The sequence below is a fragment of the Lates calcarifer genome, linkage group LG1 (genome assembly GCF_001640805.2).
Source record: "Lates calcarifer isolate ASB-BC8 linkage group LG1, TLL_Latcal_v3, whole genome shotgun sequence".
Classification (NCBI taxonomy): Eukaryota; Metazoa; Chordata; class Actinopteri; family Centropomidae; genus Lates; species Lates calcarifer.
In genome coordinates this window covers 9,777,339-9,802,918 of record NC_066833.1, presented here as the reverse complement: position 1 = coordinate 9,802,918, position 25,580 = coordinate 9,777,339, and the positions used below count along the sequence as shown (strand labels likewise).

At 40.5% G+C, this 25,580-nt stretch overlaps 4 protein-coding genes across 5 annotated transcripts; 3 read left to right on the top strand and 1 right to left on the bottom strand.

Annotated features, from left to right (window-relative positions):
* Positions 1–1,245: 1,245 nt before the first annotated feature.
* Positions 1,246–4,149, top strand: cxcr2 (chemokine (C-X-C motif) receptor 2). The gene is made up of 2 exons (XM_018682251.2): positions 1,246–1,514; positions 2,119–4,149. Exons 1-2 carry the CDS (start codon positions 1,446–1,448, stop codon positions 3,199–3,201), a joined length of 1,152 nt encoding a protein of 383 aa, XP_018537767.1. The 5' UTR covers positions 1,246–1,445; the 3' UTR covers positions 3,202–4,149.
* Positions 4,150–5,174: 1,025 nt separating this feature from the next.
* Positions 5,175–9,169, top strand: faima (Fas apoptotic inhibitory molecule a). 2 transcript variants are annotated; one of them, XM_018682249.2, is made up of 5 exons: positions 5,175–5,310; positions 6,053–6,188; positions 6,269–6,497; positions 7,498–7,547; positions 7,643–9,169. In XM_018682249.2, exons 2-5 carry the CDS (start codon positions 6,075–6,077, stop codon positions 7,790–7,792), a joined length of 543 nt encoding a protein of 180 aa, XP_018537765.1. In that variant the 5' UTR covers positions 5,175–5,310; positions 6,053–6,074; the 3' UTR covers positions 7,793–9,169. The 2 variants fall into 2 exon arrangements, with proteins under 2 accessions (XP_018537765.1, XP_018537766.1); XM_018682250.2 differs by having other exon boundaries at positions 6,031–6,188.
* Positions 9,170–9,302: 133 nt separating this feature from the next.
* On the bottom strand, positions 9,303–15,208 carry parp9 (poly(ADP-ribose) polymerase family member 9). The gene is made up of 8 exons (XM_018682248.2): positions 15,059–15,208; positions 12,774–13,651; positions 12,338–12,553; positions 11,769–11,984; positions 11,584–11,644; positions 10,582–11,051; positions 10,344–10,503; positions 9,303–10,176 (listed from the first exon to the last, which is right to left on the bottom strand). The coding sequence occupies exons 2-8, from the start codon at positions 13,644–13,646 to the stop codon at positions 9,884–9,886; spliced, it is 2,289 nt and encodes a 762-aa protein (XP_018537764.1). The 5' UTR covers positions 13,647–13,651; positions 15,059–15,208; the 3' UTR covers positions 9,303–9,883.
* A 130-nt stretch (positions 15,209–15,338) lies between these two features.
* parp14rs1 (poly(ADP-ribose) polymerase family member 14-related sequence 1) lies at positions 15,339–25,263 on the top strand. The gene is given in 19 exon segments (XM_051070041.1): positions 15,339–15,525; positions 15,626–15,726; positions 16,334–16,364; positions 17,693–17,977; positions 18,152–18,376; positions 18,505–20,765; positions 20,895–21,125; positions 21,216–21,437; positions 21,586–21,664; positions 21,910–22,056; positions 22,262–22,332; positions 22,475–22,643; positions 22,764–22,831; positions 22,833–22,992; positions 23,084–23,511; positions 23,513–23,699; positions 23,879–24,015; positions 24,189–24,363; positions 24,510–25,263. Coding segments are annotated over 19 exon segments (5,436 nt in total). The 5' UTR covers positions 15,339–15,350; the 3' UTR covers positions 24,794–25,263.
* Positions 25,264–25,580: the final 317 nt, after the last annotated feature.

Genomic DNA, 25,580 nt, shown 5'->3' with positions numbered 1-25,580 from the left:
TAGAATGTGCTGATTAGAGCAGCCTGCGGACGACAGATGACAGAAAGAGACAGCAGTCTTTAAATGGACGTGGCCGAGTTAAACTGGGAAACATCTCCTTGTAGCAGGTACTATTAGAAGGGTGAAGCAGGGTCATTAGGATCCACCAGTGTGAGAGCCTTGCAGTGACGATGTCGGCCAAACACTTTAACATCTGTGGTGGGAGGCGCCTGACATTCCTGCTCTCTTGTTTGTGTCCTATTGACTCAAGGAAACACAGCCAATCTGAACATAAAGACTCAATACAATAACCACACATGAAAATCTGTATAAATACATGCCGGTTATTTTTATTTCTATGTTTTTGTTGCTGCTATTATTAAATAATTCTATATTTGTTATTAGATTTAGTCCTTTTACCTTATACAAACGAGGTATTTCAGCAATTTTAAGTTAGTTAAGTGACAGATAGAAAGAAAAAGTTCTATAGTCAAACTTCAATAATGCTGGACCCAAACTGTCCCATAATGCAACTCTTTCATTAGATCAGATCAGCCTCATAGATGCTCATTCCTCACAAACCCCAGACAACACAGGATGACTGAACTTCATCGGTAAAATTGACTGACTGCCCCTTTAAATGTCCTACACACTGGATTATCAGAACATTTTAAAGAATTTTGTTTTTCTTGTTCATACTCCAGGACGTCCCAGAGAAGGTCTGCACTGAAACGCAGAGATCCAGACTGCTGCTGCCCCCTACTGCTGCCCCCTACTACAACAGCAGGATTATTAAAACACCAAAGGGTCATTGGTCTCAAGACATTGGTCTTCCAGTCTTTTTAACAGATCTACAGTTTTAGCAGGAGATGCTAAAGCTAGTGGACGAACAGTTGAGGCACCATTCTTCCAGTCCCTGAAAATGACTTTGAAGCTGTAAGTTTAAGGTACAACAAATAAAACAGACTTATAGATTATTAGGGCTTGACTTTCTCAAAAGTTTAGATTCTGGTGCAGTTACACAAAAAGCTGTGTTGTACTTCTGTATTATGATAGCAACACATTTTTACTCTGTAAATTGCATCATTTCATGGTAGGGTTTTTGTATAGAGTGAACAATTTTAAACACCATTAAATTCCGGGATATTTCATGTTGTATTATCAGCCTTGATCTGCAGGTTCAACTCATCAACATCCTGTCACATCCATCATTGCGTTGTGAGATCAAACAGGTTTAAAAGTTTACAAATGAGACAACCTGTTTGTGAGACTCTCTTATTCATGTAGATTTCTCAAGACTGATAATATCTGTGGTTTGTCTACTTCCCCGGAAGAGATACAGTTTGCTAATATAGCATTAGCAATACCACACATTACACAATCGACCACGTCTCTAAGTGAGGACAACACTCTTTGCCAAATAGTTTTATACCTGATTAACCTGTGCACATCGGGACAGAGGGAAGATGAAGTTGCCACTTTTCATCATCAGTGTTTTGAAGTATTTAGTTCTAACCAATCAAGATGAAGAACAGGTAAATGATTCATGATTATTATCATTATATTCAGGTTGCAGGTGGGCTATTGAATTCACATGTAAAGTTGTTGTGAAGGTGAGCAAATGATAAACACTTATACACCAGGGTATGAGATATAGTGTTGGATATATGCTGTTTGAAGTGAGGATAATAAGCAAACTTTAATTAAAACCTCAGAACAACAGAATGTGTTGATGATCTTTATTTTGTTAAACAGAAAATCTCAAATGATTAAAACTGCATCGAGCTATTTTTACACTGATCAGCCAGGAAAGTGTAGTGATGATGGTTGCAGTGCTGCCATGAGTCTAAATTTCCTCTTGTTACGTTTTTGGAAATTTACTTCTTCGCTTTTTTTCTGCAAGAGTACGATGAGAGCATATGACTCTGATGTCTGTCAAACTCTATATAAAGTTATGTGTGGGACTGTTAGCTAGCTGTTAGCATAGTCTGTATGCTAAATTCAACTAATTAGTCTTTTCATTTAACTCTGAGCAAGAAAGGCAAGAAGAAAATATAGTTTGTTTTTTTTTTCTAATTTCACTGACTTCACGCTTTTACTGCAATGTGCACAAATTTTAATGATCTTTTTTTTATTCAGCCACTAACAGGTACATTTGACATCAGTGAGTTCATGAGCCAGTTTAATTCAACATTTCCTCCGGATGTGGATGTGGATGTGGACGACCCAGCGGCTCCTTGTGATGTAAACGTACCTGGATTTAGCAACCTGGGTCTGATGATCACCTTCATCATTGTGTTCGTCTTCAGCATGGTGGGCAACAGTGTAGTCGTCTACGTGGTCTGCTACATGAAGAAAGGCAGAGCCAGCACAGATATCTACCTGATGCACTTGGCCATGGCGGACCTCCTCTTCTGCTTCACGCTTCCTTTCTGGGCAGTGGACGCGCACTCCGGTTGGATCTTCGGCAACTTCCTGTGCAAACTCCTGTCGGGCTTTCAGGAGGCGTCGGTGTACAGTGGCGTCTTCCTGCTCGTGTGCATCAGCGTGGACCGCTACTTTGCCATCGTGAGAGCCACACGCGTCCTGTCCTCCCACCACCTGTTGGTGAAGGTGGTGTGTGGCGTGGTGTGGCTGGTGGCCGGCGTTCTGTCCTTGCCCGTGGCCATTCAGAGGGAGAGCATACAGGCCAATGACCTGGGTCAGGCCATTTGCTTTGAAAACCTGACGGGAGAGAGCAGGCACCACTGGCGCGTTGGCATGCGTGTCCTGCGCCACACCATGGGCTTCTTCCTGCCACTGGCGGTGATGGCGGTCTGCTACGGCTGGACCGTGGTGACCCTGTTCCACACGCGAAACCAGCAAAAGCAGAAGGCCATGCGTGTCATCCTGGCGGTGGTCCTGGCGTTTGTCCTGTGCTGGCTGCCGTACAACGTCACCGTGCTGATCGACACGCTCATAAAAGGCGGGTCGCTCCCGGAAACATGCAACACTCGCTACAGCGTGGAAATGCTGCTGAATGTGACCAAGGTGTTGGCCTTCATGCACTGCGCGGTGAACCCGGTGCTGTACGCCTTCATCGGGGAGAAGTTCAGGAACCAGCTGCTCTTAGCTCTTTATAAACATGGTCTCATCAGCAAGAGGCTGCAGATGGCTTACAGGAAGAGCTCTCTCAACAGTGTGGGGAGCATCAGGTCTAGAAACACCTCTGTTACCATGTAAATAACTCTGGGCTTTTCATTTTTATTTGCCCCTGCAAGTGGCCCAATGAAGAAAGTGTAGGAGAGTATTACAGTATTCCACATTAAGTAAGGTCTGTATTTATTACTCCACCCCAGCTTTTGTTTAAACTTATTTTTGCGTCTGTGTCTTTCTGATTCTGTGATTTAATCTTGATTGGAGAGTGATCATTCAGTGGGTAACCTCAAGAACAGAGATCACATGACACCACCACAGTTTTCTGCTTTGAGAGCAGCTGTAATTGTTGAGATGTCATTGGGTTTTTGAAACGATAGCCCTCTGAGTCTTATGTCCTTGTACGACATTTTAAGTCATGACAGAGTGAGCTTTTTTTTTCCTCCTTATGCAAGAAGACAGGAGTGAAAACAAAAAATATTTTGCATACTATCAGATATCTTAATCTTTCAGACAGGAAGAGGTAATGAAATCAGCTGTTTCTTTACAAAAACAAGGCACAGTCTGGCACTTTGGTTTTTGTTTTATTAACGTCTCTAGTATCTGTTCAAACCGCTGCTGTAACAATCATAACAGTACTCTTTATGCTAAATGCTGTAATCTGAAAACACCCTGTTAAATATTTTTCATTGTGCGGCCGCTTGCAGTTGACATCATGTGTACCTGCGTCTGTGGTTGACGTAAAGAAGAAGTGAGAGTTGTGTTTTAAGGAGAAATTGTACAGAAGTCACGGCTGCAAAACAAAAGTCCGGTCACATGACTTCTTATATCTGTGCAAAACTCATTTTAGCCAAAAACCAGATGCTGTATATTCTCCCAAATGACTTCTAATGGTTCAGTTTTATTTCACTCCCACTCACTTTTCTTACTCTCTCCTTCTCCTCAGATACTCTCCATTCATATTCATATCTTCATATCATAGCTGTTTTTAGTTTGTACCTTATCCTGCTGATGCAATAAATCTGTAAACCTAAACCACATGTGGTCTGATTTCACTAAGGAACAAGTGACAGGTGAATTTCTGTAACAGGATTAAATGTTTTCTCATGTCGCCCTCGCTCTGTGGTCTTCCTGTTCATGGTCTGATGTTCTGCCAATTACCACAGTGACTTTTACAAATATTTCACCACAGAAGTGTTTACCATCATTCTACATGTGCATTGTCACAACCTGGCGCACACACTGTGACTAATAGAAAGATAGAATTTTTTAATTAATTGGTATAAAAGGTGGAACATTTAGTCAGTGTCAGGTTCAAGGTGAAAGGATGAATGAATAATTCACTGAATAGAGTTTTGAGCTGACCAGGTGTTCGTAGCTGCAACCAGCATGTCATAAAACTTTACTGAAGGTAAGTTGCTTAATACTTAATGAAAAAGAAGAAATAAAAAGAGGAAGTATAATATGTAAAAAAACATTTTCCCACGTCTTCTTCAACAATTCACTTTTCTAATATTTCATATATGTCATTTTTTATGTTGTGCTTTCTCAATATGTTTTATTGTTATGATTATGATTATACAACATTAAAACAACCACAATATTTCTAAAAAAAATTCTAAATTGTACTGGCAGATATATCTTCTGTGATCCCTCTAATTTTATATCATATGAACACGTGAACGACAAAACAGAACCAACACCTACTGATTCATTTAAAGCAGCGTTAGGTTATTAAAGGATGTTCTCACAACAAAACCATTTTATGGTAAAAATAAAGTGAAGTACAACAGCTGAGGCTTATGCTCATATCGTTAGATAGAGCCTTCTGCCAGAAGATGGAGCTATTTTCCCACCAAGTAAGTAAATAAAGTTTATTTATACAGCAGCTTTCAAGAACAAAAGTCACAAAGTTCTTCACAGCGTAAAATAAATACATGAAAACACATAATAAAAGAGTTGGTGGCAAACGGCAGCAGCTGTTCTGTTTTCACGTTTGTTTCGGTGTCTTTTCCGTTCTTACATCTGGTGGGCGTGGCCAAGCCTGTACGTTAGGCGGACGTCGCGTTGCCATGGTAACAGCATAGTCGCGGCTCGGCTGTTGACGGCTAACCGCCTGTGAATGAACGGCGCTAAAGTGGCCTGCTTTTCGCTTATTACCCGCGGAGCTACGGCGCTAACTTCAGGATCATTCAGGTAATCCCGATGTATAACGACGGATGATATTCCCGAGCTAACGTTTAAGATTATCCTCCGTGCAGAGTAGGTAGCGTTAGCGCGGGGAGCCGCTGGAAAGCTACATAGCGTATTGCTTAACGGATCTAGTACTGCTTCCGTTTTCTTTTCAAAATAAAATCACAGTTTTCTTGCTGAAGAGCGAATAGTCCTCTTGCTATGCCTCAAACAGTGTTGGAATTAGTGACTGTATGTAATATATGCTGTATATAATATATTCAGTCATAAAATTATTACACATATGAGATTCCCACACTCTGTGTCTCTGTGAGACACTCGCTCACCGTTAAATATTTGCCACGTTAGTTACATATGGTTTTAGTCGTTAGATAACACTTCAAAGATCGTTTTTTAACACAAATTGTATTTAGTTCAAATAATCCCTGCTGTTATTTTGAAAGTGACTCCCCGGCACCGGAAGTTGCGAATGTTACAAACAGCAGTAACTTACCATGCTATCTTTAGCCATGTTTCTATCACAAGTTAACTAGTTGTTGCTGTTTTAACATGTTGTTGTCTGATTACTGGAGTTGTGCAGCAGTATGTGCAGGCTTAAACCGACACAGAAAAGTATCATCAGCTTTCACTTCTTTATTTTTACCAAACAAACAAACGTGATCTCAGTCTGTTAGCTAAAAGTAGCCTTTAGCCATGCCTTCGCCTCGACATTTAGTGGTCTAGCTGTTTTGTTGTTCGTGTGCAGCGGATTCTGAGGAAGTTTCAGGATGTCCAGTGACCTTGCTGGTGTGTGGGAGGTGGCACTGAGCGATGGAGTCCACAGGATAGAGTTTGAACACGGCACGACCACAGGAAAGAGGGTCATCTACGTGGATGGAAAGGTACGGTTTGAGATTATTATGATGCACAGTTCCTCCTTACAAGGTCAGCTGTTGATTTCTGCTCTCACACCGTGCTACAGGAGATACTGAGGCGGGACTGGATGTTCAAACTCGTGGGGAAGGAGACGTTCAGTGTGGGCAAGTCAGACACCAAAGCGACCATCAACATAGATGCAGTCAGTGGTTTTGCCTATGAGTACACCTTGGAGATCAACGGGAAGAGCTTGAAGAAGTACATGGAGAACAGGTCAAAGGTCACCAGCACCTGGGTGCTCAACTTGGATGGCACTGACTGCAGGGTGGTCCTGGGTGAGCTCCTCTGTCCTGATGACATCTGGTTATTTTCTTTTCACATATACTGAGCAGTACTGCAAGAGCATCAGCCAAGTACTGTAAACATGAACCCTCCTTAAAATATCATTAGCGTCTGCATTATTCCTGTAATCAGTCTGGACTTTTATTTAGCATTGTGTGATTTCTGCTCCGTCAGAACTACCTGCTATTATATCAGAGCTGAGGCTAAGCTCTTAAACTGCTTTAAGCCCCACGCCATCTTCAGCCACCTCTGTCATCTGGACAAGTTAATCCTTCTTATACTTACACTACTTACAGCTGATCAGGCAGCAAACCACCTGAGGCGTGCATCAGCACATACTGTACATCAGTGTGCAGTTATGATCTATAAATCTGAGCAGTAAAACAATCTGAATGACTACCTGAGCTGGTAGAAATATGAGGGTATAGGAATAACAGTCTCACTGATGAAGCTTTGTGGCAGTTAATCCTGGTCACAGAGTACAGCTGATGACAGTAACACACTCACCAACAACACACTTTCTGATATATTTTTAATAAATGTTCTCAAGAGGTAACTTTAGTGAGTCAAAACACAACATTCAAATGAACTCTTTCCTTGTATTAAAGTAACATCTGACCCTCAGAACCCGAGGAAAAAGCATGTTAAATGTCAAAAACTACAAAATTTTACTTTGAATTTTGATTTGGTGCAAACTGTGTGTTACACTGAGTACGTTTAATTATGTAAATGTAGATGCAGAGCACCCAGTTTTACCAAAGGACCATCCTGGATACACAGCCACCGTTATTACCGAGTAAAAGATTAAAAAGATAAAGATTGCAGGCGCCTAGACAGAAATATCAGTTTTTACAAACATTCATCTAAGTTTCTGTTCACGACAGCATTAGAAACAAACAACACGTCAAACATGGCTGAACTCACATACACATCACATACTTTTACTGCCCAACTGTTGGATGCTTCATTGATTCGGTGTTTCCTCACTTTTAGAGAAAGACACTATGGACGTTTGGTGCAATGGACAAAAGATTGAAACTGCAGTAAGTACGACATCAGTTACTTTTCCGTGTCTGTACGCTGATTTGTTTTTTTACTAAACTAAAAGTCCACACCTCTGTCTGACCCACGGCTGCAGGGGGAGTTTGTGGACGACGGCACAGAGACGCACTTCACACTCGGAGACCACAACTGCTGCGTGAAGGCTGTGAGCAGCGGGAAGAGACGAGACGGGATCATTCACACGCTGCTCGTGGATGGCACAGAGATAGCTGAGTGCACGGAGTGACTGTGAGTGTGTGTGTTTACGTGTGTATGGAAGCAGGAGGGCTGGTTTGTGTGTGTGACTCTGAGGGAGGGTGTGGAGCTGATGTCCATTTAAAGCTGTTGGAGCTGACGGCGTTGCTCCTGTGTTGTTATGGCCATGCTGTGGAGGGTATAGTAGCCATATTGGTAGAGGCTGTAGGCACTAACTAATATCCTAACAGTTATAGACGGATGCTACTGTCTGGCCAGTTTTAGAGCAGAAGTTGCCGCCACATTTCAGTCACAAAAAGGGATTTAATGTCTCAAAATGTAACCTCACACTGAAAAACGTTGTAGAGCTGTAACTGATATTTTATATTGATATAAATTCAGTTTCAGAAATATTATCAATAGTGGAGGCCAGACGTGCCATATTTATCTCACTCGCCCTGGCTCAGTTTGTTCGTTAAACACGATCCACAGGTGTTTTCTTACAGAAGTACTGTACCTGTTGTCTTTTTTTTTACACATAACGTGGCTCAGTAAAGCCCAGACTCGACCTGTTCTCCCTGCGCTTCGTGTATTTTGTGCAGGAGGAGGATTAAAGACCAGGGGACAGGATTATTCCTCGAATGTAGCATCATTCCAGCGTACACCGCTCAGGCGTGGTCTTTGTTTAGTCCCGTGTCGACGTGTTAAATGGTCTTTGTTTTGATTGGTTCAGCCAGGTGATATGTTGTTAGCTTCTCGCAGACTGCTGTAGATGTGTCAAACATCCTTAGAGTTTAACGTTACAGTTTCATAGACAATCATTCAGATGTGACATTGCCAGTAATGAAGCATAAACGCAGCTGAAATTCATCACTCTCAGATCATACTCTGGAGACTCTGTCATCCTTAGGGATCCTCTTGCTGTCAAATCATCAGTCTCTTTTTTATGTAAAAGCCAAAATGTGGTGGTTAAACCGAATATGAGCGCAATGTTTTTTTTATTAAGCAGTGGAAACAAATTGAAGATGGAACATTTCTCTAGTATATCTCAAATGTTTACAAGTTGAAAACAGGCGTTCACTGTTTATTGAATACTGCTGAAAACATGTTTTATAGTTTTGTTTTCACCAGTTACTATAAAAGAAAAACCCAATTCAAGCTCCACATGTTGTTAAGGTCTCCGTGGCAACTGATTAAACTTCATCAGCTGATGACTGTGAGGCGCAGCTCAACGCTCTCCAAGGTCAGAGATAAACTTTCATGCTTGACAGAGTTGTGCTACTGTATCATAAAGACTATGAAGTTAATTTATGTCTTTTATATGTCCTGTATAAAAGATTTATGTTTATACATGTATTCTATTTTGTTTACTGTTATGGTACATGTTTGTGAAATGTGTATTTAATTTCATTAAATCCATGTAGCTGATCAGGTTTTGTTGGATCAAATCAAAATTGGACAGACGTGATTTATGTCCATGTTCTCTGAAAATGATGTCCCGACTTAAAATTCTCCAAAACACTCCAAACACACTATCTGGACCCTTAAAAAAAGATAATGAATCAAGCTTATTTACATTTTTATTTTGATATCAGGCACATTATAGCTGTCCTCATGTTCTGTCTCAATATCATCAGTTTCCCTTTTATCGTGGATTTTACAATTCGATTATAATCCTGTATTTGTAGCAGTGCTGTAAAGTACATCTGCTTTTCACCTGTCATTATGAGGGATTATATAACTGTCTTCCTCTAAACAAAATTAAGTCAGTTTGATGTCAGTATATAATCATCAGTAGAACAGACTGAGTGATTTTTGCATATTTGGTATCAAGCGGCGCCACTAAACAGATGACTCATACTAAAATATAAAGTGTAATATTTTTGCTGTAAGTCAGTGCATTTCTAAACCCGAATCTGTCATTGATTTACAAATGATTGTGCTCTACCCACTAATACTCCTGCTGCTGTGTAGAATATATGTTAAAAAGAAAGAACCCAAAAAGAATCAAACTTAAACACTCAATACATTTTCAAGCTGCAGTTTAACAATGTTCAGCTTCAAGAAAAACAAGATGCAAACAGCCATTTCTTATACTGTATGTTCATGAGGAAAGTACCTCGGCTTGTTTTAGAATAACTTGCTAAAGATGGGAGGACTCACTCTGAGACTTACAGGTGATAATGTACTTGGGCAGAGCTTGATAACCACTAAATATGACAGAGATGTCATGTCCTCCATTCACACTGTCATACAGTCTTTGGGGATCTGTAAGCTTGTTGGGTGGCAGAACGAGACCTGGTTTACCAAGGGTGGACTCTCCTGTCAGCACTTCAGCTTCCACGAAGTACAGATACTCCTCATTTCGCTCCTTCCACACCTCCATGGCCTTCCTCACTGTGCTAGCAAAGTAGATGCCCTCTCCATACGCTGGGTCTGTACGTAGAGGACCACACACAAGAACAACATGTATTCTTTATCTTATTCTGTATCTTCTCTACGTTTGATATTATCTATCTCTAAAACTATAAGTCCAATCGTGACCCGAGAAATGAACCTGACATAAACAAAAAAAATAGGTTACATTATCAAATACTTCATACCTGTAGGTGGTGCATACTCTGCATGGAATCCAGTACGGTTAACCATCTCACGGAACTGTGCAGGTATGAGCTGAAACATTCTTAGAGACCCAAAGCAGTTTAGCTGTCTCTTCTTGAGGTCAAACAGCATCTCCAGCGAGTTGTTCTCCACTTGTTCCAGCTAAATAAAATAAAAACATCAGTCAAGCACTAGTGAAAAACAAGTCACCTGCAGCAACAACAGTTCCACACTCTGTACCTTCACCATCCGCAGCCCCTCCTTTTCAAAATGAGGTGATCTGTCTGAGAACGCAGCTCTGTGAGAATCAACCATCCTTCTGTCAAAGGACACACCCTTTGTTGACATTAGACACATGGCACTCTCTTCCTCTCTGACAAATTCCCTCTGGACGTTGAGGAGCGCAGCCTCCACCTGCAACCCGACAACTACAACATCCTCAGGTGAACTCCCCTTCACAGTTATCTCTGCACGACCTCTGTCGAAAGACTCGTCAATGGAAACGCCGTTCTTGGTTAGACGGGACAGCTGCTGATATTCTTCCTCGCCAAAGTGTAGGATGAAGTTGTTACAGATAGTGACTTTGGAGGATTTGAGAAGGCGACTGAGCCATCGTTCAGCCTCACGCACTGTTTCATCAGAGTCGCCCGTCAGGCTGATCTGTGGAGTGGGACGTTTGCTTTCATGGAAGTCAGCTCTGTGCTCCAGTGCTGGTGGAGAAGACATAAAGACAACAGTCAGTGCCTCCAGTTTCAGTGCCAGTTCCAGGTAGCCACCTTGTCAACTGGAGACTTGTTTTAGATTGGCAAGTTATTCCAGTCTTGCCTTTTGTTGTCAGTGTTATTCTATTTTCATTAATGGACTTCTGGAAATTAGAAGCAGGATCTAGGATTTTAAAGTCGGATTAGAAGGATAATGTGAATGTAATAGCTTCCTGATATCAGCAGAGTTTCTTCATGATTGCTGCTGCCCAGGATTCTACCATCACCACAATAATAAAACACAGAGAAAGATTGGTGGTGATAAAATGATCACTGTCATGAATTTCCTATCTATAGCAAGTTTGTAATGAGTCTAATGGTAAACAGTAACCCTCTGGAATAGGAACCCTTTTAAAGGCCTTAATTGGTGAAATTACAGCCATTGCAGTGCTTCAGAATAGTATGAGGTATTTCATCACCATCAGCTCCCCATCAAAGTACTTGGATATTTGTTTACAGTTAATGGAAATTGTGTTGTTACCTTGTGTAAAGTTGGACTGAGATGCATTTCGCTGGCAAGATCTCATTTGTTCCTCAAAAACCTGAAAAAAGGGAAGAAGGCCATTACACACACATACACACATATACATGTGTATATATATATATATATATATATATATATATATGTATATATAAAAATCATGACAGCGTGTTATTAAATACAACCTTAAATGTGCTGTTGTCAGAAGGAAATATGACAAAATGAACTTCTATCATTTGTGGGTACTTCTGGGCGAAGTCAGCCACTGCATCTGACATGATGTGGGCAACTTCTTTTTTACTGAACCCAAGGTTTCCAGTGCCGATGGCAGGAAAGGCAATGGACTTGTGCTGCCTTGCAGCTGTCATCCATAAGCACTCTGAGACCGATGTGAATAGGATCTGTAAAGAAAAAATGAGTGGACACAGATATAGATAAATGCAAACTCTTATTATAGCAAAACCTAAACTCTTTATGTACAGCAATATTTTCTTTCTCAACAATATGCATTCTAGCATTTGGATTCTGCTATGTTTTTTATCATCATCTGTGAGCTGCTTAGAATATGTGTTCTTGATATCACTGTCACAATTTCAAACTAACACTTGTAAACAATGATACAATATATTTTTTAGATGTGACAAATTTAGTCTAAATTAGATTATTTACACTTTCATATATAGCATATAATTAATATTATGCAGTACCATTTAAACTTTTGCCCCTTAAATGCCCCATAAGCCTGATAACGTACCTGCTCTGCTGCGTAGTTTCCTTTGGTGGTGCAAAAAGTGTGATACACCTCTTTACACTTCAAGGAGTAGGCTTTTGTGACAATGATATGTCCGTCCTTTTTGGCACTATAAATCTCCTTTTGCATTTCATTACCAGCTTTCTCCAATAAAGCTTTGGAGATTTCACCAACACGCAAGTTTTGGTCTGATGATGCAGTGTTTACGATGACATCTGTCTGAGGATACAAACACATGAAATGGTAATTAAAAAGGCATCAGAACATCAGAAAAAATAACCAGTTGGAGCTCAATACAAAAACAAACAAACAAAGGCAAAAAACAAATGACCAGAAGCATCAGTTAACATACTGTTTAACTAAATAAATGTTCATCCAAGCAGCATCAAATTGCATAAAATAAGAACATAATCAATTCACTAAGTTCACAGATTCTTACCTGCTGTTCCTCAATTTTACCCCTCCTCAGTATCAGGCGGACATTTCCAAGCTGGACAGTATGTGCTGAGGTTTTGGGAGCTGCTGCCTGACTATAAGTCTTGGACGAGCTCTGGGCCAGTATCTGATGGCAGGCCCTCATCATTTCATTCACTGAAGGGTCATCGTGGTTCACAAGGAAGATCTCTTCAGGGAGATGACTTCGACGGGAAACATTTTCGTAGTAGTGTTTCACAGTGGACACTATGGTGTTTGCACATTCTGACAGAGGGTAGTTGAACAGTCCTGAGCTTATGGCAGGAATGGCAACAGACTTCAGAGAGTTCTTCTGAACTATGTCAAGAATGCTCCTGATGGCCTTCTTCAACAGTGGTTCAGCCCGTGCAACGTCAGACTTAGTGGAAAATTTGCTTAGTTGTGGACCCACAGCATGGATTATATTCTTGCAAGGTAGTAACCCAGCACTACCAATAATTGCTTCTCCTGTTGCCAAGCATACATTTCTTTTTATGTAATCGTCACTCTCTCTCTGGATTTGAGGGCCACCAGCTTCAGACAGAGCTAGAGCAAGGCCGCCATAATGTTGAAGATCAGAATTAGCTGCATTCACAACAGCATCCACCTTGAAATCGGTGAGATCGGCCTTCCACACAGACACCTCAACACCTGTCTTCAACTTAACAGCAAACCTTTTCTCTGGGACAACTTTAGGCTTTTTATACTGTGAAAAGTTCACATCTCTTTCGAAATCCACTGCCTCGAAGATGGCCACACATCCAAATTTGCTTTGTAGGATATCACTCAGACCGGGTCCACATTTTCTCACGATGTTAAGTGAAGGCCCATGAAGAGGAAAATCTAATTTACCTTCCATCGTTCCTAAATAGAGTTAAGGAAAAAATTCTAATGAGTAAACACCAGTGGTTAATTCAAACATCAAGAATACACCTGCTGTGTTTCAAACTGGATTAACATAAGAGACAAAACAAATGGCTGAATACACCTTTACATGTTCACTTAGAACTGTGGGCACTGTGGCATGAATTGGAAATGGGATTACCTATAAAACTGGAAGAATGGTATAGACTTCACTTAATAAATCAAAGGGCAGTGATTTGATAAAATATAAAGACATATTCACCACAGAATCTGTATTTTAATGAGACTGTTTCATTCCATAAACAAGACACTAAGACTATTTGTTGCAGCAGCTGTGTTAGTTGTTACCTGAGCATCAGGAACCCATGTGGTGAACTGTATCAGGGTTTTGTGGACGTAATAATAATCTCATTTTCATTTTATTGGCGGTGTTATCAGGTCTGAAATACTCCTCTATGCACTGGGAAATAAATTCAAATGTACATTCCTTATTAGATATAAGTGCAGTTTCCTTTTACTCCACTAGATGGAGACAGAGAGCACTAACATGCTCAGTATACTGTAGGATGGTAGTTTACAAGAAAGATGTGGTAAAAACTCAAGAGTATGGATGGAGTCATTCCTATGTGGTTCCCCAGTTCTACATATGTTCTCTCCCAGGGTCCAATTATCCAAGAGTCCTTTGTTCCTCAGCTCGATAAGCACATGAATATGACCCGGATTACTGTGGGACCTCCTCAAGTGTTTTTTTTCTGTTGTCCAGCGCTGCCGTGTCACTGTCATTATAATCGTCCCAAAAAAGTACTTGAACTGTAGCGCGATACAAACACAATATGAAGGTTCATGTGTGTTAACAGAGTATTAAACTGGGGAACGTTATACCCTGGGAACATAGATTTGGAAACTGTCCCCGAGAGGACAAACACGATTCAGAGTTCAGTCCTGCATGTTGTTCGAAATAACCCTGCAGTTTTACATTTATGCGTGATTCTAGTTACTTTGTGCATTGCATTGCACATTTTTGCCTTCGTGCATTTGCAGTCCAACATTTTTAAATTGACTATAACACAACTATTTAACTCTGATAAATACTCAGTTGCCACTTTGTGCGTCTGTTTCATACTATATAAGCTGAATCTGACAAGTGGAGACAGTTCTGTTGTTAAAAAATAAATCAAACCGCCATTTTCTTTATCTAGGTTGTTATACGACGTGTGTTACCGTGAGCGACCTGACTGACTCACTGTAAACAAATGACAATAAACCACAAAACTGGATGCCATGTTTAACTGTAACCTTAAAGTCTTGCACGTATTTCGACGTTGATATTCATTTCAGCAAACCATATTTGTTTTAATTTTGCAGCCTAACGAAAGAATACCTGTGCAGAGGTTTGAATCTACTCACCCACTTTGAGCTGGAAAGTACCGAGCAGAAGAAGAAAGTGAAAGAGTAAGACAGGGTGCGGATTCCTGTAAACTGTCTCTCGGGATGATAGCCAAGTTATGTACAAGTTTAACCTGATGTTGTTTTTTTCATATGAACATTAAATACCAGTTCCCTGTCTTTTGCTACAGCCCATTCTGCGTCAACACTTTATGGCTTCCCTCGATAACGACGTCGAGAATAACAACGCCACGGTTTCATTACCAAAGAAACAAAAGTGAAAGTAAGGCAGGGCAGACACAGGCCGGCAGTCATGGCCGACGCGTATTCTTATCCTCTGCTCGTTGAGCTCGAAGAAAACAACATACCGAGATTAAAAATTAAATTAGTCAAATACTTTCAAAGTAAGAAATCCAACGGTGGCGACTGTGAAGTTGACTATAAAAATGGCAGCAGGACAGCGGTGCTGCGCTTCCGCAAAGAGGAGGGTGAGTGTGGTCCGATAAAAGTAATGTTACCTCCATCCTTATGAATCGACGTGATTTTTTCTAAGAATGCTTCAGTGTTTCTTTTTATCCTTTTATTCAGATCAGCAAAATGTTTTGGGGAAGGAGACGCATCAGATCAGTTTGGATAAAGGCGTCCTGAAGATGACAGTCCGTTTACCTCCCGATGAGAAAACAGCGCAGGTAAGAGAGTGTACAGAGTAAAGAACAGTAAAGGTTAGTCAGAAATCAGTCACACACTGCAGAAGCTGTCAATGAGTGGTGTGTGTGTGTGTGTGTGTGTGTGTGTGTGTGTGTGTGTGTGTGTTATTTCCACGTGAGTACAGGCTTCTTGTGTTGTCATTTACAGTGGGCAGGTGTTCTGTGGCCTGTATGGGGAAGTCAGCTGTATGACATTATTCTTACGTCTTAACTTCAAGTAAAGCATCATATATATTCCTATAACTGTTCCATATTTGCAGGAGACCCTGCAGTCCCTCCTTGAACTCTCAGTTAGGGAATTTAGTTGTAATTTGACTGAGAGCTCTGACAGTCATGTGAGTCATCATAAACCTAAGTGATTTCCTGGTGTTTGGTTATGACAAAGGTCTGAACCAGAGTTGCAAAACACTTGGAAAGCATATCTGTATAAGGGAGTTGTTTCTTTGACATAAATACTGATAACTTGTCTGCTTGGATTCCTCTTCAAACCACCTGACATTTAGAGTGTTGTGCTAAGTGAAGCTGGTTACACAAGATGCCAAAGTCATTCTAAACCTTGACTAAAAATATTTTGGTTTATTCTGTGCAGGAGGCTCCATCTGATAAACTCAACAAGAAATGTAAGTAGTGAGTGGTGTAAGTAACACCAATATGTTCCTTACTCTGTGACAGTGTTATCTCATGTTGTACATACACTGTACAACAGTTACATGACATAAAACTATACCATAAACAGAAATAGATTTATTCATGATTCAGTTTCCTGTTATGATTTTAGAGGGACAAATTGTACCTGCATGCATTAATGTTGGTGAATATATCTGGGTATAAGTAGGTCTATCCAAACACAAGAGGTGAAAACAGAAAGACATCTCAAGTCAGATGTCCACATGTTCTGTGGCCAAATATTTTCAGATCAGTCAACTCCCACACTCCCAGGCCAAACCTTTGCATATTTTTCTGTGTTTAAAGCTTTGTAAACTTTTATTTTACAAGGTAGTAGTACAGTATATAGTGTGGTTATTACACTTAAACTTGTATTTGGTTAAAACATTGCATTAGTGTGTTTTTAGAGACTGTCGAGCATGGGAAGTTAGTTGTGGAGACTTGCAGGTTGATCAACAGGAGGAATATCCTCTTTCCAGTTCCTTGAAGTTTAAAATACTTTTCATTTCTGCCTTAGCACAATAAATCACCATCTTAACATGATCATATGGACAGTGTGTCTGTTGATCTTTTATTTGTCCTCCAGGTTTGATTTTATAAACGATAGCCTCTCAATATTTTTAACCCTAGACATGTTATTTCTTATCAAACATTACACTAAGCCTTACAGTGGCAGGTCCCTGAAATGCCTTACATTGCACATAAAGTTAGTTTCATTTTCAGTTGTCTCTTGTGCTCTTTCTCTCTCACTCTCATTCTTTGTCTTCTTCTTTTTTTTTTTGCTTAACTACAGTTTATTTGGTTAGTTTGTTAAGTATCATATGATCATTAATAACATGAAAATAAATTACCACAGCCCAATAATATCTGACTTGTTTTAAGTCAGAGTGATGATCGATCTAAAATGGCAGCTAAGTCACACCCCTCCTTTCACCCAGGCAGTGCTGACAGGATGCACACTGACTCCCAGTAGTAGATAGGTTCTAAAGATGTGCAAAAGAATTTTAACCTTGAAGTCTTTTTTTTAGGACAGGCTCAGAAAATGACACACAAGCAGGTATATTGTAAAATGTGCTACTGTCTCAAGAGGGAACCAGGAGGGGCTGTAAAATCAACCTTGCACTCACCTAAGCATCACTTAAAATAATGAAGATACAAAAGGACAATGAATTTAAAAAAAGTTATGGGGAAATGTATTTGGGTTCACCACTAAAATAGTGTGAGAAACACTTGGCAGAAATGTATGTTTGGTCACTTAATTTCCACATCTTCTCATTAACAGCGGATGTTGCTGTGCACAACAAACAGTCAAGTGCTGAGGAACTCAAACCTGCACCTGAAGTTCAGATAGAAGCAAAAGGTGGAGACGATGACGCAGCAGATGAAGAGCCCTGCTCCACCTCGGCTGTTATAGGAAATATTCCAGAGACGTTAAGTCAGGAGTTTTTGGAGATGCTGGTGGAGAATGTTTTAAAGAATCTTGATTCTCCATCAGCCCCACCGGGGTTCACCCTGGAATTCATTCCTGGCATCTCCTCTGCTGTGGTTACTTTCCAGAGTGGAAAAGGTACTCATTTATTGTGTGTGTGAAGAGAGTTATGTTTAAATTCTGTGTTTTTTTTTACCAGAATGCAAAGGTCTGTTATCCTTTTTCCTAAAAAGCATGAGGAGCTGTTTATTTTTTTGTGCTATTTTATGGAATGGTTATCACCTAACAACCTTTTTTATCACTATCTTACAGAAAACACTGACTTTGTGATAAGATGCCCTCAAAACAGGATGTTCACCAATAAGGGCTTATCAGTCCGGCCTCTTGAGGTCACAGAGCAAGTCGCAGTTGAAGACATAGGAGATCTGAATGAAGATCTCCTTCTGCTGTATTTTGAGAATGAAGTTGGAAATGTGGAAAACGTCACGCTTAATGAAGTGGAAGAGTGTGCTGTCATCACCTTCACAGACCACAAAGGTAGTGCAGTTTCAGTAGATGTTGAATATTTCTGTGTCAGTATACATGCAGTATAATAAAATCAGAGGTTACGGCCTATATTTGAATTTTAGATGATTTGACAGTTAACGTAATCTTTCTCTCCATAGCTGTTCAGAAAATAATGAAGAAGAAGCATTGCATCAAAAAGAAAGAGATCAGAGTTTATCCTCTTTATAAATCTTTGGGAACAGCCCTCTATGGCAAAGACAAGCCTTCAGTAAAACTCCCTGCTGCCATCTCTGAACCCATGGACAATGTTGTCTGGAGATACCTAAAAGACAATCAATCAGCAGCAGAGACTATTCACAGTGACTTAGCTAAACACTTCTGTAAAGTAAACCTCAGCCAACCCACTGTTAGCTTGAGTCCTGTATCTTCACTGCTTCAGCTAAAGGATGCCAAAGCCATCATCAAAGAGTGGAAGGCTACTGTGAGTTCAGCCTTTGCACAAGCTATATCAAAATTCAAATCCCTGAAGTTTCCACTAGAGTCTGAGGTGTGGGAAGAGACTGAGGAGAACATCAGACAGATGCTAAAGAATGAGGATGTAGTTGTAGTGACTGATAAAGCCAGTGGTGTCTTGTCAGTGGTCGGCCTTGTGGGTGATGTCAACAGACTTGAGCAAACTCTTCCTGAAGTTGTAAATAAGATTGTCAAAAGGATACAGAGAGAAAAAGCATGCATAACCCAAGTGATCCAGGTGTCACCATCAATGTTCCACATCCTGTGTCAAGACGGCCTTCAGGACAAGTTGCTACAAGTGTATCCAGAACTCAAAATGTCATTCAGAAAAGACAGTCCGGATTTGACAGTAACTGGCTTAAGTGAGGAAATTCTGGCAGCACGAAAAGTTGTATTTGATGCAATGTTTGCACTGAAACAACGGAAGTTAGAACTAGATAACTTTGTGCTTGACTTGTTGAAGAATGAAGACCCAGAGGAGCTTACAAAAGCTCTCCTCACATCTAAGGGAATAAATGCAGCATTTGAGATCAATGCACAAAGGATACAGCTCTTTGCTGCTTCAGACAGAGATCTGATTGATGCTGAAGACCATCTGAGAAACCTGCTAATATCCCAACACGTTGATGTTGAAGATAGTAATGTCCTGAAGAAACCAGAGTGGCAGCAACTGGTTAGTCAGTTAGAGGATGCCAACAGTAAGTCATGCAGGAGACTTAAAATCCACGCCACTGGCCAACAAGTCGTGGTGTCTGGCCACAAGGATAGTGTCATAAAAGTTAGCCATGAGTTTGATGTCTTCTTAACGCAGAACGCTCAAATTGAAGAAACTGTTGTGGTCAAGCCCAACACCATAGTTGAGTACATTAAAAAAATCAACACATCTTGTATGCAGGTAGTGGAAGACAAAGTGGAGGTGTCTTACAGAAAGGAGGCCATCTGTCTATGTGGTTCTAGAGTTGATGTCACAGATTGTAAGGATTTGGTTGAAGACTTGGTCAGTACTTTGTTCTTTGAAAGTTTAAACATCTCTAAGCCTGGAGTGAAGAAATTCTTCAAGGACAAAGAAACAATGTATGTTTCCTCACTGTGGAGTGAAACTCACTGCTTGGTGCAACTGGTTGATGAGACGAGTGGTGGACATGTTGACTTGGGCCAGAGGCAAGGACCAAAACCTGTGTATCAGCTTCAGACACCTGATGGAGTGGAAATAGCTGTTTGCAAGGCAGATATGTGCAGCTACCCAGTGAATGCAGTTGTCAATGCCTCTAATCAGGACTTGAAACATAATGGAGGTCTTGCAGGAGCACTTTTGAGCGCTGCAGGTCCTCAGTTGCAGGTTGAATGTGACCAGATAGTTAACTCAAGGGGACAGCTCAAACCAGGAGACTGTGTCATAACTAATGCTGGGGGGAAGCTTTGTTGCAAATACGTTATCCATGCAGTGGGACCCAAGTTTGATCCAGCGAAAACCTCCAAGGTTCTGGCACAGTTGAAAAAAGCTGTTAAAGGAAGTTTAGAACTTGCTGAACAGCGCAGCTGCATCTCTGTGGCTCTGCCTGCCATTAGCAGAAGCCAAGGCTTTAATCTCAGTTTGTGTGCAGCAACCATTGTCAAAGCAGTAAAGGAGTACTGCGATGAGAAGTATGATGACAGCACCTTAAAGAAGATCCATTTGGTGAACAATGACGACACTGTTGTTAAGGCCATGGATGCAGCTGTCAGACAAGAGTTTGGAAATCACGGCGTCAGCCATTCTCAACAAACTCCTCATACCAAAGCCACTAAGTCTCCATTTTTGAAACATGTTGCATCTGCTGGATCTGACCCAAACTGTTTGGGTCAAGTGAAGACCAAAGAGGGCTTGGAAATCATTCTAACCAAAGGAAACATCGAGAATGCCAAGGTAATTAGAATTTTTCATCATCCTTCCCTAACACTCTTTTCAGACTGACTCTTTTAGCATTTATTGCCTAAAAAGTTGTTGTTAAATGAAGAATATGTAGCATATAACATTCCTTTTACACATTCTTAGACGGAGGTGACTGTCAATACAGTGTTTGAAGATCTTGCACTGAACAGAGGGGCAGTTTCAAGTGCCATCTTGGGTGTGGCTGGGCCCAAACTTCAGCAGTTGGTAACTGCACAGAAAGCCAGTGCTAATCTTGGTGAGGTCATCGTTACTGACGGCTGCAAGCTGAAGAGCAAACAAGTCTTTCATGCAGTCGCACCTCACTGGGACAAAGGGCAAGGCACATCTGAAAAGGTAAATTCTTATATCACGTGTATTGTGTGTTAAACACCAATGTACACTTTCAGTACTCTATATTAATGGCGATTATGCTTTGCCTTACAGACCTTGAGTTCCATTTTCAAGGACTGCTTAGAAAAGGTAGAGGCTGCTGGTCTGGCTTCCATATCCTTCCCTGCCATTGGCACTGGAAACCTGGGTTTCCCAAGGGACCTCGTGTTCTCTTTGATATCAAATGAAATCTCAGCATTCAGCAGTAACAAACAACCCAAGCACCTGAAGAAGGTTGTTATCATCCTTTTCCCAGGAGATGCACAGACTATCCAGGTAAGGAAACAAGAGGAGCTTTGTAGTACTTCCATGACCAGAAGATTTAATGACAAATTTTGTGTTTTTTTTTACTTTTGCTTTTGTAATACTTTCTTAATATTTGTGGGTGCTTTGGTAGAAGACATCTCTTTGATTCTGTCCCCAGATTTTTAGTGATGAATTTAAGAAGATGTACCCCAATGCGTCAGGTGCTCCAGTGTCCACGAGCTCTCCACAAAGTACAGGTAGGCAACAGTGCATGTTCATTTTGTAATAAAGCAGGTAAATTTTAATAAGTAAGTAATTATAAAGTCGTAACAGAAAATGATTTTTATGTTTACTTACTTATTCAATTATATGATTCAGTAATTCTCAAATTATACTGTACTTTTGTTGATCAGCTAATAGGTAATTTTACCAATACTGAATCATTTTGTTATTTACTCAGTGGGTTATAGCACTGCTGTTTTCTTGTGTCTACTGCCATAAGGTCCCTTCTCTAAAGTTGTCTCGGGCTCAGGAATATATGAGACCAAAATGGGAGCTGTGGCTATACAGGTGGTCACAGGAGACATAACCAAGGAGACCGTTGATATTATTGTCAACTCCTCCAATGAAACTTTCTCTCTTAAGTCAGGTAAATGACAGCAAGAACTGAAATATTTCATTTCATTTCAATTTAAGTTTTAACCATATCTAAGATCAAGCTTGATTCTAGCTCCTTTAGACCTAAATATAAACATTTACATACAGTGAATTATACTTTAAAAGTAACATTCAGGGAAATTATTGAACACAGCAATCAGGTTTGCTGATATATATTATTTCTTTCCCTCCTCTAGGAGTATCTAAGGCTATTCTGGATGCAGCTGGTCAGGCTGTTGAAACAGAATGCCAAAACCTTGGTAAGGAAACATTTATACGTTTAGCTACAACACCCAGATTACAGAGTCAATTATTAAGCCAGTTCTGAAGTTCACATCATAACACCGGATTGTTTTTTTTTTTAAAAAAGTGACCAAAAAGTCTACTGTCTGTATCCTTAGGTGCCCAGCCCAACCTCAGGCATGATAATGACCCAACCAGGTAACCTAAAGTGCAAGAAGATCCTCCACCTGGTCGGACAGACAGACCCAATAAAAATCAATAAGGTTGTGAAAGATGCTCTCCAAATGTGTATGACAAACTCATACACTTCTGTCTCATTCCCTGCCATTGGCACAGGTGAGGTTTATAATATGGAACGTCTTAGCTAAGGGGTTTGGCTTCTGAGACAGTGATCACAGAAGAATTTGCAGAATTTGATTATCGCAAGAGTCTGTAATTTATGATGCATCATTTTAGGTCAAGGCAACGTAAAAGCACAGCAGGTGGCAGATGCCATGTTGGACGCAGTGATTGATGTGTTGAGTCCAAAATACTTCTGGCTCCCTCAAAACAATTCGGATAGTTATTTTCCAACCACCGATGCTGAAAGACTTCTACAACAGTATGCAGCAGAGAGAACAAGGAGATGTCACTGATCCTAAGGATAAAAGTGGGTTCTGGGGAAACATTGGCACCAAAATCAAATGTAAGTATAGAGGATAGAATAATTTTGGCATTCATATTCCTCAATCTATAATCAGTTTTTCTAATGTAGAGCTTGGAATTTATTCTTTCAGCATTCTTTGTTGGTGGAAGTGTTAACAAGCCACAGAAAGAAGGGGATTTTGTCATTGAGCCGCTGAAAGTAGACCCAGCTTGCTTCCACATCTGCAGTGACTCACAGGCTAACGTGGACTCAGCCAAGCAGTGGATCAATGACCTGATAACAAAAGAACTAAACACCCTCACAATTCCAGACAATGCCATCCTTAGCCTCTCTGATGCGGACCACCAGCGCATTGTCGACATCCAGAAGACCATGGGCGTGAGCATAAAGACTGAGAGCAAGATGGCTCAAGCCTCATTCACCATTGAGGGACTAAGCAAGGATGTGCTCCAAGCCACCACTGAAATCCACAAGATGCTGACCAAGGTGAAAGATGAGGAGGAGCTGAAGAGGAACGTGGAGCTGGCAAGCACGGTGGCAGACTGGCAGTACCAGCAGCAAGGGTCTTCAGTTTCAGAGTTTTGACGCAATGACCAACTTTAAACTTGAGCAAGCACTGGACAAGAAGCTACCGAATGTCACAGTTACAGTTCAGGGTCAGGTCTACACTGTCACCATGCCAAGTGGACCTGCCACTGACGGCAAGGGACAAACCCTGCAGATAAAGAGAGTCGACAGACTGAAAGGTATTGACTGATAGATGGAGGCTTGTTATTTGTTCTGCTTCTGAGTCCCGTCAAACAAAGATAATAATTTAGCAGCAACCTGTAAAGGTTTCAATATGGTATATCTGATTTCATAGACTAAAACTTTGATGCCAAAATGCACGATGCTAGAAATAATAAAAGTTAAATTTTGCCCCTAGATGAAGACATACCTGAGCATTGGAATCCAATGCCAGCCAACACTCCATGTCTGGCTGTCCCCATCAATGCTGGAACAACAGAGTACAATGAAATCCTGAAGATGTTCCAGGCCTCATGCAATCGAACTGTTATTACGGTAGTCCACATTTAACATGCTCTGTATTAAATGCATATTTCTTTGTTGTTGTTTTTATTGGCAGTTATTAGTAGGAAGTTGGTCATGAAGTCATTAACTTCCTTCTCATCCATTCGACTACTCAGCCTCTTTGCTCTTCCTGGAGTTAAAAATATATGTTGCCCTCCTCTTAGATTGAGAGGATCCAGAATCCTGTACTGTGGAAGAGCCTGCAGATCAAAAAGCGTGACATGGAGCAGAGAAATGGTCATCAAAACAATGAGAAACGTCTCTTCCATGGCACCTGCTACACCACTGTGAACCTCATCAATGAACATGGCTTCAACAGGAGTTACGCAGGAAAGAACGGTGAGATGTTTATGTTGAAAATATCCTTAATCTTTACTGCAAACTGGAAGACAGTTCAAGGGTGACATTTCCCATTCCTTGTAATATATAGTTGTTTGTATAATTTGTTTTGATGCCACAATTAAATTAATTTTTAAAATTTTCAGCTACTGCCCTTGGCCATGGCACATACTTTGCTGTCAACGCTAGTTACTCTGCCAGTAACACCTACTCCAGGCCGAATCAAAACCAGGAGAAGTTCATGTACCTCTGCCGGGTGCTGACGGGGGATTACACTGTAGGACAATCAAACATGATTGTACCGCCAGCCAAGGGCCCCAGCACCACTCAGAAGTATGACAGCGTCGTGGACAATCAGGCCAATCCCAGCATGTACGTTATCTTCCACGACAGCCAGGCTTGTCCTGAATATTTGATCAAATTCAAGTGACGCAACTATGCACTGAGATAACAGAAACAATTTACTTGCATTTTACACTGCCTCACAAAATTAAGGAACTGTTTTTATCATCAGCTGATTAATGTTATTGATTTCCCATCTACTTAACAGTGTAAGTCTTTTCTTGTTTACATGTAGTCAGTAATACTCAAGGGTCAGATACTAGTAATCACACCCATGTAGTGCCTTGAAAATGTCTGATCATACAAGAAGAAATTTAACACTGGAAAGAAAAGGTGGCCTGTATGTTATGTACTGTTTAATTGCACAAAACATTGTACCCAGAGCTTAGAGGCTGATGGAAAGTCATCCAGGAAATCCTGTGATAACTAAAGCCTGTCTTTGTCTGCATGTGTAAATCAGGTTAACAATCACTTTTGGTTTTGAAAGGAAAAATGAAAGTTAACTGCTGTTCCTGTAAACAAGTGAAAAAATAAAGGTTTACATAAACACACTAATAAGTTGACTGTTTTCTGTATATTTAATGTAAAGTTAATTACTTAAAGCTTTATGTTTTTATACACTTTTGGTCTTGTAGAGTATAGAGCAGCATTCGTGTTCAAGCACTGACCACACTTCTTTAATCATCTGAGCAGTTTCCATTCTTCAGAAACACAAACTTTTACTATAAAAGTTTGAATATTAACCCAGAGTTTTATCACTTTTCTCCAGGACAATAAGTAGCTTTGCTTTTCTATAAATGCATTCAAGTTTGTAGAGATCCATTACATTTAAAATAAAAAACAACAACAGATTATTAGTAAAAATGTATTGACTT